This window comes from Colias eurytheme, chromosome 27, assembly GCF_061535395.1.
Source record: "Colias eurytheme isolate Ceu_HAF_F1 chromosome 27, ilColEury1 Martin Lab GWU primary, whole genome shotgun sequence".
Lineage (NCBI taxonomy): Eukaryota > Metazoa > Arthropoda > Insecta > Lepidoptera > Pieridae > Colias > Colias eurytheme.
In genome coordinates, this window is record NC_143006.1 from 3,966,175 (window position 1) to 3,979,828 (window position 13,654).

General features: G+C 33.8%; 1 protein-coding gene across 1 annotated transcript in view; it reads left to right on the forward strand.

Annotated features, from left to right (window-relative positions):
- Positions 1–13,654, forward strand: part of RyR (Ryanodine receptor) — a 128,049-nt gene that overhangs the window by 77,199 nt on the left and 37,196 nt on the right. Inside the window, exons 57-75 of the mRNA XM_090117172.1 lie at positions 143–357; positions 1,549–1,696; positions 2,102–2,296; positions 2,724–2,867; positions 3,397–3,526; positions 3,837–3,985; positions 4,460–4,608; positions 5,036–5,198; positions 5,549–5,741; positions 6,686–6,763; positions 7,256–7,376; positions 7,800–7,893; positions 8,441–8,578; positions 9,160–9,177; positions 9,874–10,027; positions 10,535–10,860; positions 12,262–12,416; positions 12,963–13,140; positions 13,416–13,551. Of these exons, the coding sequence (XP_089973298.1) occupies positions 143–357; positions 1,549–1,696; positions 2,102–2,296; positions 2,724–2,867; positions 3,397–3,526; positions 3,837–3,985; positions 4,460–4,608; positions 5,036–5,198; positions 5,549–5,741; positions 6,686–6,763; positions 7,256–7,376; positions 7,800–7,893; positions 8,441–8,578; positions 9,160–9,177; positions 9,874–10,027; positions 10,535–10,860; positions 12,262–12,416; positions 12,963–13,140; positions 13,416–13,551 (2,884 nt within the window). The remainder of the gene's footprint in view (positions 1–142; positions 358–1,548; positions 1,697–2,101; positions 2,297–2,723; positions 2,868–3,396; positions 3,527–3,836; positions 3,986–4,459; positions 4,609–5,035; positions 5,199–5,548; positions 5,742–6,685; positions 6,764–7,255; positions 7,377–7,799; positions 7,894–8,440; positions 8,579–9,159; positions 9,178–9,873; positions 10,028–10,534; positions 10,861–12,261; positions 12,417–12,962; positions 13,141–13,415; positions 13,552–13,654) is intronic.

The following is a 13,654-nucleotide window of genomic DNA, read 5'->3' on the forward strand; positions in this document are numbered from 1 at the left end:
TGCCTACGTCCTAACATCTACCTGCATGCCAAATTTCAGCCCGATACGTCCAGTGGTTTGGGTTGTGCGTTGATAGATCACTATATCAGTCACCTTTGAGTTTTATATTGTATATAGATTTTACTTTATTTCCATTTCTCAGGACACCTCCCACGAGATGGTGGTAGCGTGCTGCCGTTTCCTCTGCTACTTCTGTCGCACGGGCCGACAGAACCAGAAGGCGATGTTCGACCACTTCGACTTCCTGCTGGAGAACTCCAACATCCTGCTGTCCAGACCCTCGCTCAGAGGATCCACTCCATTGGACGTGGCGTATTCAAGTTTGATGGAGAACACGGAACTTGCGTTGGCTTTGAGGTTTGTTATAATTATTTTAATATGTAAAATAATACATTATAAGTCATTGAGTTACTATGTACTACGTACTAGAGAGGACATCGCTACTACACTATTTGTAACACGAGTTAGAGTTTTAAGTGATAAGTTTATTTATATATTTTTAATAAGATAAACAATATTTTATTTGTGACATTGATTGGTTTTAATTTATAAGTAACTAGCGACCCGCCCCGGCTTCGCACGGGTGCAATGCTGATACTAAATACACTACAGAAAAACTGTGAACGTTGTATATAAAAACATAGCGGCCCGGCCGGCCGGTACCGCCGCAAATGCTACGTCCCGCAATTTTTAAATCTGTAATATCTTCGAAAATATTCACTTAAATCATACGGTGTAAAGGGCCATATATATCTATATTAAATGAACAATGTATTCAAGGTTTTTAATTGGTTAAGGATTAATGCTGTATTGGTGAAAATAGCTTCGAAAATTAGCTATTATTTGTCGTAAAAAGTAAATGACAAAAAAATGTTATTGTGGGTTATCCATAAGAGATAGACATATACCATCGCGGACTTTTCTGTAGACCTTTTCAATGTGTATAATACTTAGTACATTATTTTGATAAAACTCGTAGGGTTCAGCCTGCGTTTGCAATATAAGCGGAAAAAATGTAATTTTTTACGACATCCCATTAGAAACCTCAAAAATAACAGTACTTCTCCACTATTTAATGGATGTTATTATACATATAAACCTTCCTCTTGAATCACTCTATCTATTAAAAAAAACCGCATCAAAATCCGTTGCGTAGTTTCAAAGATTTAAGCGTACAAAGGGACATAGGGACAGGGAAAGCGACTTTGTTTTATACTATGTAGTGATAAGAGGCAGAATATCTACAAAGTGTATGACTCAAAAGCCCCGCGCCGCCGCGGTTATTGCACAGATTTTGTTCGTGGTGTCATCTCTATAATAATACCTCAATGTTATAAGTAGGTACCCACCGACATGATTTGGTTGTACTGGATAATGAAAAACGAGATTTTTTTTCCAAACAGCAATTAACAGCAATTAACAGGTTTTACTTGCCTTTACTAAAATGACTCAAAATATATACATTAATTTATTTGCACCTATAATATTAATTTACACAACAATTTGAAACCTTTTATCAAATCTGATTCAATTTTTTTTTTATTACAGAGAGCACTATCTAGAAAAGATAGCAGTGTATCTATCTCGTTGTGGGCTGCAAAGTAATTCTGAGTTAGTCGAGAAAGGTTACCCAGATCTAGGTTGGGATCCCGTGGAAGGTGAAAGATATCTGGACTTCTTGAGATTCTGTGTTTGGGTAAGTTTTCAAAACATAACTGTGTATTTTAATACAATACATAAAGTAACTAAGTAACTTCTTCTATTAGAAATAAAAGTATGTATACTTTCATATACTATTTTTCATTTCAAGCGTATTTTTCCTATACTTATATTTGTCAATAATTTACATGTATTTAACGTATAGTTTCTGCATCCATTATCATTTTATGTATTCATTCAAATATTATTAGGCATTTGACGTATATTTTCTTAAATTATTGTGTATAGTCATTTTACGTATATTTTCATAAATTGTTATTTCATCTCATTACATTTTGATACATTATTTTTCTATACATGCGACTATAAGCGACTATTTTCAATTCAACATGTATTTATTTTATGATAACTTTCATATATTATGAAACTATTAAACTTATAGGTAAACGGTGAAAGCGTAGAAGAAAACGCCAATCTAGTAATTCGTCTCCTAATCCGTCGTCCCGAATGTCTCGGGCCAGCTTTACGTGGTGAAGGTGAAGGTCTTCTTAAAGCGATAGTCGATGCTAATAAAATGAGTGAGAGGATTGCTGATAGACGGAAACTAAGAGATCTGGAAGCGGAGGGTGATGTTAGTGTAAGTATAATAGCTTTTGAAAAGGGGGTAGAAAGTTTGGGGAATAAGAATAGGGTCTAAAAATTGGGAAAAAGGTAGAAAAGATGCTTATTTAGTTATCGATCGCTCCTGATCTGCACTGTTAGTGGTGAAGAAGACTTCTGAAGTTATAGCACATTATAGTTAATGAAAATATGCAATACCAAATCAATCTGTATCAATATAAAAAAAACTACTGTATAACTCAAAAACGACCGTAATTTAAACATTTAAAGCAACCACGCTTATATTATGAAAGAAACACACACTCACATAATTAAACTTCCAAAACACCACCAAAAAATTAAAACAAAAAAATTCCCAACTACCCTCCAAACCGACATATTTCCCTTACCATTCATAAATACACTTTTTTATTACCAAAACGATATACTAAAATCCAATGAAGTCCCAATTTCAGTTCAGTCATCCGCTTCCCGAATCAGATGAAGACGAAGACTATATAGATACAGGAGCGGCCATTTTGAATTTCTATTGCACACTTGTTGATTTGTTGGGAAGATGTGCGCCTGATGCTGCTGTTATTGCTCTTGTGAGTAATATTTATATTAATACTAATTCTAATACTGATACTTATGCTAAAGTTAATAGTCATAGTAATACAGATACAGATACTCATACCGATAGAGTTACCAATACTAATACAAATGATAATAAAAAGAAGAAAGGCTTTATTGTTTGCTATGATTATTCCCGTCTTTCCAATAGAGGACTGGGCAAACGGCTAGTTTTCTTATTATATTTTATTTCAATAAAGATATAACTTTTGCCATCATTTGCAACAACAGATAAATGACACGCAAACTTTGTACTATTTGCTCAAATAATTTTTAACAACAAAAAAAGACGGGTTACACTCCGGGAGTGCCGGCAGAAGTGAAAACTTGATTATTAACGTTCAGCATGTTTGATATTTTGGTCTTACGCATGGAATATAAGGGCTAAAAAAAACATCCGTCTTACGCTTTTTCGATCAGGCCACGTGTCCTGACGCGAGCTTAAGACTTTATACCCAACGCCACTAAAGAAGTTTGCACTTCAAAAATATTCAACTATTTCAGGGTAAAAACGAATCTCTTCGAGCTCGTGCTATCCTGCGTTCTCTAGTACCATTAGAGGACTTGCAAGGAGTACTGAGTCTTAGGTTCACGTTGAATAATCCAGCTGCTGGTGAAGAAAGACCTAAATCTGGTAAGAATCGATTAGAATGAGTGCTAAATTGATATTAAAAGTTGAATTGAACCAATAAAATATGTGCTTAATAAATCGTCCATATATGACAGAAAATGTGTTTAAGAATTAAAAATCTGTAGCATTTATTTAAGAATTTTCTATATTTATTGCTATAGCTATATCACTAGTTTCAGTCATCTTTTTGCAAATGCTATGAAATAGACCATAATGATTATAGAGAAAGTTTTGGAAAGACAATTGGAACTTCCAAAAAACTCGAAATTCAATACTATAAAAAATAATTTTTTTTTTTAATTTATCTTCACAGACATGCCCTCCGGTCTGATCCCTGGACACAAGCAAAGTGTAGGTCTATTCCTTGAACGAGTGTACGGAATAGAAACACAGGAATTGTTCTATCGGCTTCTAGAAGAGGCTTTCTTGCCTGATTTGAGAGCAGCTACTATGTTGGATAGAGTAAGTTTTATCATGATATTTTTGGTAATTATTGTTTTGAAATGGTGATTTTTTTTGTGAATTTGGGTAATGGTGAATTTAGAAATAGCAAGGTCATTAGGCATTGCCGTTCAATTTGTATTTTTTAGAGAAATAGATAATAGAGATAGTATACATTATCAGACATAGTCATATTCAAGTTTAATTTTGCCTTTATAATTTATGCCTTTTTCCGTTTCCTTACATCATAAGTTATATTTCTTCCTTCTTTCTATTTATTGCTAAATCTGAAATATCATTAATTGAACGACGGCTGCAAATCCAACATAGCTTTAACTTTTATCAATTAAATGTCACCGTTTAATTTCTACAATCATTTTATTTCAATTTACCAACAAAACGATCGCTCTTTTTTCGTTTTTTATTTGTTTTATGACTCTTGCTATTTATTCTATAATATAATATATTATCGTAAATTCCATTTATTTGCTCCAGAATGACGGTTGTGAATCCGATATGGCGCTATCAATGAACCGCTACATCGGCAACTCGATCCTGCCCTTACTGATCAAACACGCCAATTTCTACAATGAAGCTGAGAATTATGCGAGCTTGTTAGATGCCACGCTGCATACTGTTTATAGGTTAGTTTTCAACTTATTTCTAATATTATAATAACGTTCAAGAGATATACTAGTAACACAGATAATATAATACTATGACTAGAAATATTTAAACAAATTTTTCAAAAGGAAAAAATGTGTCTAGAATGAGTACCTATGATCTATATAAATGGAAAAATTTATTATATACTAGCGGTCCGCCCCGGCTTCGCCCGTGGTACATATTTCGCAATAAAAGGTAGCCTATGTTCTTTCTCAGGGTCTAAAGATTATCTATGCCAAATTTCATCAAAATCGGTCCAGTAGTTTATGAGCCTATTCATTACAATCAAACAAACAAAGTTTTCCTCTTTATAATATTTGTATAGATTATTTATTTCTACCGTAAAAAGCCTTGGATTACCACTCGTATAATGTATCTAAATAATAGTATAAAATTATCCACCAGGCTATCCAAAAACCGCATGCTAACAAAGGGCCAGCGGGAGGCAGTATCAGATTTCCTCGTCGCTCTAACTGCGGCGATGCAACCCTCCATGTTGTTGAAACTGTTGAGGAAACTCACTGTGGATGTGTCGAGATTGTCGGAGTACACTACTGTGGCTTTGAGGGTGAGTTTGAATTTAGTTTTAAATCATAAAAGTGTTCACCTATATTTAAAAACATAATATAATGATGTAACAACAAAATTTTAAAACGATTTAAACGTAAAATATTGATATCATTAAAAACTAAATCTCATATGGCATAAGTCAGATATTTCGAATCCATTTTGAGTATAACACAAAAAAGACTTCGATAAATCCTACTTAGAAGTATGTATATAATTTTTAGTTTGCTTTATAAATAAAGGTAAATTATTAAAGAAAAATCGAGTATCCAGCCCCATGATAATAATGTTTAAAAGTAATAAGTCATAATACAATAATTATGAAAGTGTAAGTACATAATATAATTCCAGCTATTAACATTACACTACGAGCGCTGCGCCAAGTACTACGGCAGCACGGGCGGGCAGGGCGCGTACGGATCATCCTCAGATGAAGAGAAACGACTCACAATGATGCTGTTCTCTAACATATTCGACTCGCTCAGCAAGATGGACTACGAGCCCGAGCTGTTCGGCAAGGCCCTGCCATGCTTGATCGCTATTGGTGAGATTTTATCCAAAAAATAGTAAAAAAATGTCAAAAAATGAATTTTTTTTGCCATTTTGATGCTATTCGCCAACATATTCGACTCCCTCAGCAAGATGGACTACGAGCCCGAGCTGTTCGGCAAGGCCCTGCCATGCTTGATCGCTATTGGTGAGATTTTATCCAAAAAATAGTAAAAAAATGTCAAAAAATGAATTTTTTTTGCCATTTTGATGCTATTCGCCAACATATTCGACTCCCTCAGCAAGATGGACTACGAGCCCGAGCTGTTCGGCAAGGCCCTGCCATGCTTGATCGCTATTGGTGAGATTTTATCCAAAAAATTGTAAAAAAATGTCAAAAATTGATTTTTTTTTGCCATTTTGATGCTATTCGCCAACATATTCGACTCCCTCAGCAAGATGGACTACGAGCCCGAGCTGTTCGGCAAGGCCCTGCCATGCTTGATCGCTATTGGTGAGATTTTATCCAAAAAATTGTAAAAAAATGTCAAAAATTGATTTTTTTTTGCCATTTTGATGCTCTTATCCAACATTTTCGACTTCCTCAGTAAATGTACAAAAAATATGCATTTTTCGGGTTGGATATTTAAAAAAATGTACGTTTCAGCTGTGATTGATAATTAGATAAATACAGTTTTACCTGAATAAATTTTGATATAACTTTCAACATTCTATATCCCACTTTGACTTAAGTAGAACAACAACAGTAAAAATACCAAAATATATTAAAAAGACGTGTGGCATTCGAGGACTGCCGCGGTAAAGCTATTGCATGCTATGCCTTCAAGCCACACCTCCGCGCCCGTCCCCGTGGGGAGCGTGAGGTTTTTTCGTTACGGAATTTCTCGATTCGGTCCCCGCGCTCAAGGCCCGCGATAGAAGCTATGCAATAGCTTAAAAAAATATCTCACATTTTGACAAATGTTTTTCCATTGACAGGTTGTGCTCTACCGCCCGACTACTCTTTGGTTAAGAACTACGACGATGAATTCTATGGAAAGGTTACTCAATCTACGGGTATGTATTAACTTTAAAATATTTAAATTCGGATATTTCTTGATTAAGTACCTATTTAGCAAAAAAAAAATACTCCTATGTTGGATAAATTGAATGAATGAATTAAAAGACGAATAACAAGATATTCATCAATATTTTGTCAATAACAAATAAATAGAAAAAGCAGAAAATATTTCTTGTTTTTTGTCTTGGAGGATATCCTAAATACAAATTTTATTTAGGATATCCTACCGTCGGTGTACAAAGCTGAAAAGGACTTATAGTTTTGTATGCACTAATTACATAAAAAAGAGCGTGAGCACACGTGTCAAAAGTGAAACTTCTTTGGCAAGATTCAAAGATATAAAAATCGTCGCCGTACTCCATGACGTGATGGTATTGCCTTGAAATTTAACTCTCAACGCACCTAAAGAAGTTTCACTCCAAAAAATACTTAAAAATATTTTTTTTTGCTACAGAAATATTTATTTTTATTATTAAATCACAACTCAGGTGCAGACAATCCCCAATACGATCCACAACCAATCAACACATCATCTGTGGCTCTAAACAACGATCTGAACACGATCGTTCAGAAATTCTCTGAACATTACCACGATGCTTGGGCTTCTAGGTTAGTATTGAAATTATATTAATATTGTTTTCAAAGTATGGTAATATTGTATTCAAAGTATGTAAATGTTCATAGTATGGTAGTATTGTGTTCAAAGTTTGTTAATATTAAGTTCAAATATATTAATATTGTGTTCAAAGTGTGTTCATATTTTGTTCAAAGTATGTTAATATTATGTTCAAAGTATATTAGTATTGTATTCAAAGTTCAAATTAAATTAATATAAGTTTTAAGTTATTTAGCCACTTGATGCAAAACTAAATTTAGTAAAATTTATATTTTTGGTTTTATGGCATTCAAATGCTTTATAAATATCAATTTATAAAGAATATAGTATAAATTTAGTAAGTTATATTTTGTAGTAAATGCTTTTAAAATTTATCTAAGTCTTACAGTAAATGTATGAATAAATTAATCTTACAGAAAAATCGAAAACGGTTGGGTTTACGGTGAATCTTGGTCAGACAGCCAGAAGACACATCCTCGACTCAAGCCTTACAACATGCTTAATGATTATGTAAGTTTCTTTGTAACTACTCATTATTTCCGAATTAAAAAAAAAACGCATTTTGTGTTTTTAATAGTTATGAACATATTTTGTGTGTTTAGAGTACAATCAATACAGGAAGTACATAATCACTACAAAGTATAAAACAAAGTCGCTTTATCTGTCTCTATGTCCCTATATTATTATGTATGCTTTTATCTTTAAAACTACACAACGGATTTTGATGCGGTTTCTTTTAACAGATAGTTATTCAAGAGGAAGGTTTTAGTATATAATTTATTATGTTTAAGCGGTTGAAGCCGCGGGTGGAAAGCTAGTTATACATATTATAATATACTGCAGCTGGTGCATTTTTATTTTGAGTTGAACATCATCAAACAATAGAGTCCTTTCTTCTCTAACACATTCATAATCATATTAACTACTTTGTCCCTTTTTCATTGTAAGCATAGAATAATTTACATGTTTAAAAAAAAGTATTCTACTACGAGTTAATTGAATTTTATGCCAAAAAAAGGAAACCATAAATTTTATCATGTTTTATATCATCTTCCAGGAAAAAGAACGTTACAAAGAACCGGTCCGCGAATCACTAAAAGCTCTCCTCGCTATCGGCTGGTCGGTAGAACATTCTGATGTGGACATACCTTCAAACAACAGGTCGTCTATGCGAAGACAGTCGAAGAGTGGCATTGTAAGTATCGGATACATATACACAGACATACGCATACACAGACATACGCATACACAGACATACGCACACACAGACATACGCATACTCATCTTCCTTGTATTCCTTTACGCTGTAGTAAACACACACACTTGTGAGTTTTGTGTATGTCTTTTCATGTCCAAATCCGTTAATTTATACAAAGAAATCCCTAACAAACATCGTATCTGAAAATTTCCGCACATAATTTATTGTATTTTTCACGCTACAAGGAAGACGGAGCGGTATTTATAACATTACCTTATGCTATTTTACACCATTTATGTACTTGCATTTCCTTTCTCCCTCACAAACAATAAAAAAGAGTGTGTGAGCCGAACACACGTGTCAGAAGTGAAACTTCTTTGATATTCAAAGATACCAAAATCGCTCCTTACTCCATGACGTGACGGTATTGTCATGACCTTGAAATTTTACTCTCAACGCGCCTAAAGAAGTTTCACTTCAAAAATTAAGAAAAATATTTTCATAGTTGTGTTTTCAAAATATTGATGCCCCTATTCCTACCCTTATTGTAACTAATTTATCTTATTTTATGCAACCAGAGAACCCCAGATGCATTGGTAAGTGCGGTTTAAGAGCACAATACTAAAAACTAATGTTTGAAGGTTTAGCTTCTATAAAAATTATGCCTCAGTTTAGTATAACATCACACAGTAAAGTAAAAAGCTTCAGATTACCATAAGGAGTATTGAGCCACAAAAAATATAACAAATACATAATTTTCCCAGCTTTTAGGAACGATTTAAAGAAAAAAGGTTTTCCAAGTTCTGAAATAAATGAACTTGAATATGAACGTTAAATTATGCATGAAAAATTATTTTTAAATAGTTGAAACTCAGCGGTTAACATTATGCTATGCCGAGCACACTATTACGTACCGTTATTTTTTCAAATATTTATAAACTTTTGTGTAATTGTAAATGGAAGACACGGGCTCCTGAAAAACAGTTCTTACTATCTTAAGAGCCTGGGTCACTTTGATTTGTAAAATTATTATGTGAAAATAAATGTTTGATAGTACAAAACTAAAAATGAAAAAAAGACGTGTGGCACTCGGGGAATGCCGCGGTAAAGCTATTGCATGCTATGCCTTCAAGCCACACCTCCGCGCCCGTCGGAGTGGGGAGCGTGAGGTTTTTTCGCTACGGAATTTCTCGATTCGGTCCCCGCGCTCAAGGCCCGCGATAGAAGCTATGCAATAGCTTAATAAATTAAGTTACCAACTAAACTTATCTTATTTTTAATAACAAACCCAGGATTCCGCAACGCCCTTCAACTACAACCCGCACCCGGTCGACATGACGAATCTCACTCTCTCCCGAGAGATGCAGAACATGGCGGAGAGATTGGCGGAGAATGCGCATGACATATGGGCGAAGAAAAAGAAGGAGGAATTGGTCACTAACGGCGGTGAGTTGGAAAAGATTAAGAAAGATTGCAAAAGATGAAAAAAGATTCAGATTTTGGAAGCTGAAGAAGCTAAAATACAATTTAAGAAAGGTTTATTCTTAAATTGTATTAGCTTCTTCAGCTTCCGAATAATAACAGATTTAAAAATTCATTATATTATTTTCCCGACAGATCTAAATTATTATACTCGCGTAAAATCAAACACCATAAAATACTATTAAATGATTAAGAAAGGTTATAAAAGATAATAAAATGATTAAGATTTTGGAAGCTGAAGAAGCTAGTACAATTTTGCTAGCTAAGGTTAATTTTGGTATGAAATCCTCGTAAAACTTTCTGGTTGGTATTTTTTAGAAAACAGTTGACCAAATAGTTGACCTAACATTAAGTTTATGGTGTTAAATACCTTATAAAAAACAGGGTTTATAACAGTACTCGCAAATTTGAAATTTACTCATAATGTTTTTTATCATGTTAAAAAAAATAATGAACTAAACTTTAATGTAGGTGGAATCCATCCCCAACTCGTACCATACGATCTCCTAACCGACAAGGAAAAGAAGAAAGATCGAGAACGTTCTCAAGAGTTCCTTAAATACCTCCAATACCAAGGCTACAAGTTACACCGTCCTAGCAAAGCCACGCAAAGTGACACGGAACAGACCTCTACGGGGGTAGCAATAGAGCTCAGATTCGCATATTCGTTGCTAGAGAAATTAATACAATATATCGATAGAGCGACGATTAATATGAAGCTATTGAAGCCATCTACTACGTTCAGTAGACGGTCCAGCTTTAAGACGAGCACGAGGGATATTAAGTTCTTCTCGAAGGTATGTTTTTTGGCTAATTTTTTTTTAAATATCTTGTTTTGTATCGTCAACAAATTGTATTTAAAATTGTTACTTATCTATATTGCTGAGGTTTAAACCTGTTTGAATCTAAATAAGCAGAATAATAATTTGGTGACTGTGTGATGTAAAAATTTCGTTTACCTAGTTTTAAGTTTTAACGTTAACGTTTTGTCGTCTTTTGTTGTTAATTCCACTTTAAACTTTATCCGAAATAAATAGTTCTCTTATATCCTGCAAAAATATTTTGACGAGTTTAACATCGAAGTATTTTTCAAATATAAAAAATGTTCCGTAAAAAAGACTGACTCAAGTGACCCATATTTTGCCAAAAGTAAAATAGATAAAAGATTTACTGCTTTATTTTCAATTACAAGCAAGACAAAAAGGAGATAAAATACTTCAAAAAGGTATAAGTTATAGATGGATGTTGTGAATTTAATCGTGAACTTAGTCGCTGTGCTTCTTAGATCCCATCATAAAATTGAAATGATGGTCACAAAATTATGCTTCACTGTGATATTTTTGCAAAAAATATTTGTCTCGAATTCTCAAACTTGATTATTTAGTCGTTTAGAATATAATATTACCTCCCATGAAAATTGATATAGTTAGATTAAGATTTAAAAAAGAGAGAAATAACAGTGTTACAAAAAATTTTCTAAAGAAAGTAGATTAGGAGACTATATTTTAATTCGCTAATAATTCCTAACGACAACAATTCATATGAGGAAGTATTTTATTAATATTTATCTAAAACTTCAATTAATTCACTTCTTCATCAATTTAAATTCAGATTTAGGTAACGTTTGAGAATTCGATCACCAGCCAAAGTGTCTACACAATGCTTATTGTACCTATCGCTAAAACCATCAAGCAAGCCAAGGCATAAATGTCTGCTTCTCTTTATTACGACCAATACAACAAATATGTGTCCGCTTTTAAGACTGTTCGCGTACCATGATGATCCTAAAGCAGTATTATTTCCAGTGTGGGAAAGTGATGGCGCTAGACGATCTATATAGCGCTGTCATTTTTCCACACTGGAAGTAATACTGCTTTAAGACATCGTGGTGCACCATGCATTTACATCAAACGAGCAAATGCTCATTCTAACTCCACTATGTCAAATTCTTTTAGTGTAAATAGGCGTAGAGCATTCTTTCGTTGTTCTAAGTGCGTGAGAAAAAAAATCTATATAAGCAATATTCTAATATCGAACAACACTGAATACGAATTTTCGTTATACTAAAAGATCACGAAAGAATGCTCTTGCTCTAGCTCTATGTTCGTTTGATGTAAATGCACCAGTACTGGAAGAAAATACTTATTATGGTAACAGTTAATAAAACCACAATATTAATACTAAAATAATAAATTCAGGTGGTATTACCATTAATGGAGAAATACTTCTCAACACATCGGAACTATTTCATCGCGGTAGCAACAGCTACTAATAATGTTGGAGCGGCAAGTCTTAAGGAGAAAGAAATGGTAGCAGCGCTGTTCTGTAAACTTGCTAGCTTGTTGAGATCTAGGTATGGTTTTTATTTTATTTCTATTTTAATAATAATGTTTTACCATAGGCAACTAATTTTCATATTTTTGTGTCCGCTTCTAAATTGGGAGTAACTTCTGAAGGCCTTAATCCAAGTTCAAGAACGATCTTCTTTTATTCTTTGACGTTATTGAAATTTTTTAATATATCAACCAATTATGGCACCAAATTACTTACTGCAATCTCATAGAATTTAAAAGCTTTTTGAACTTATTCAAAACGTTATTTATCAAACGATTGTTCACGAGTAGAATAAAAAAATTGGTTATCTGTAAAGTCGGTTTACTGACGATAGTTGAACGTGACAACGTCCGATTGTGCTTCTTTATCGCTCGTTCCGCGCTCTCGCTTGCACTTCAAGCCTTACATGGAACGCCTCAGAGCGAGGTAACGCCGCATGAGTCATGTTTTTTCGTGCGTGCAGCCGGCTATATCGAATTATAAGACGTTGTCACGTCAAAAAATTACGTATTTACTATGTTAATTCTTTCTTCTTCCCTTCTTATACAATATCTTAATTTCCCAGACTGGCAGCATTCGGACCAGACGTGCGTATTACAGTGCGTTGTCTTCAAGTGCTTGTTAAGGGAATAGACGCCAAGTCTCTAGTGAAGAATTGTCCAGAATTCATTAGGACGTCCATGTTGACGTTCTTCAATAATCTGGCTGATGATCTGGGACACACTATATTGAATTTGCAGGAGGTGAGGTTTAGTAAAAATTGTTTCTTTTTTGTTTAAAGGATTAGGTACTATTAACATTTATGTATTTGCCACATATTTTAAGTATCGACTTCATTTTAAACGAAGCTGTCTCTTACAATATTGTTTCCGATGTGAAAAAAATAATTGCGACTCGAATCTTTAACTTTTTGACTTTGGACGAAACCACCGCAGATAATTTCAAATTAACTATTTATAAGTAATTAAACCAAACATAAGTCGTATACCCTGTAATTACAAATAAATTTTAACTTTAGGGTAAATACGCTCACCTACGAGGCACTCATCTCAAAACATCAACATCTCTGGGCTACATCAATGGAGTTCTTCTACCAGTTCTAACGGCTATGTTCGACCATTTGGCCAATTGCGAGTATGGTGCTGATTTACTTTGTGAGTATAACAATTATGTATTTTTGTTTGTTGATTAAATTTTAGGTAATGTCCAAGATTGTAAAGGTATACCGGGAGGATACATTCAATAGTATGTTATGGT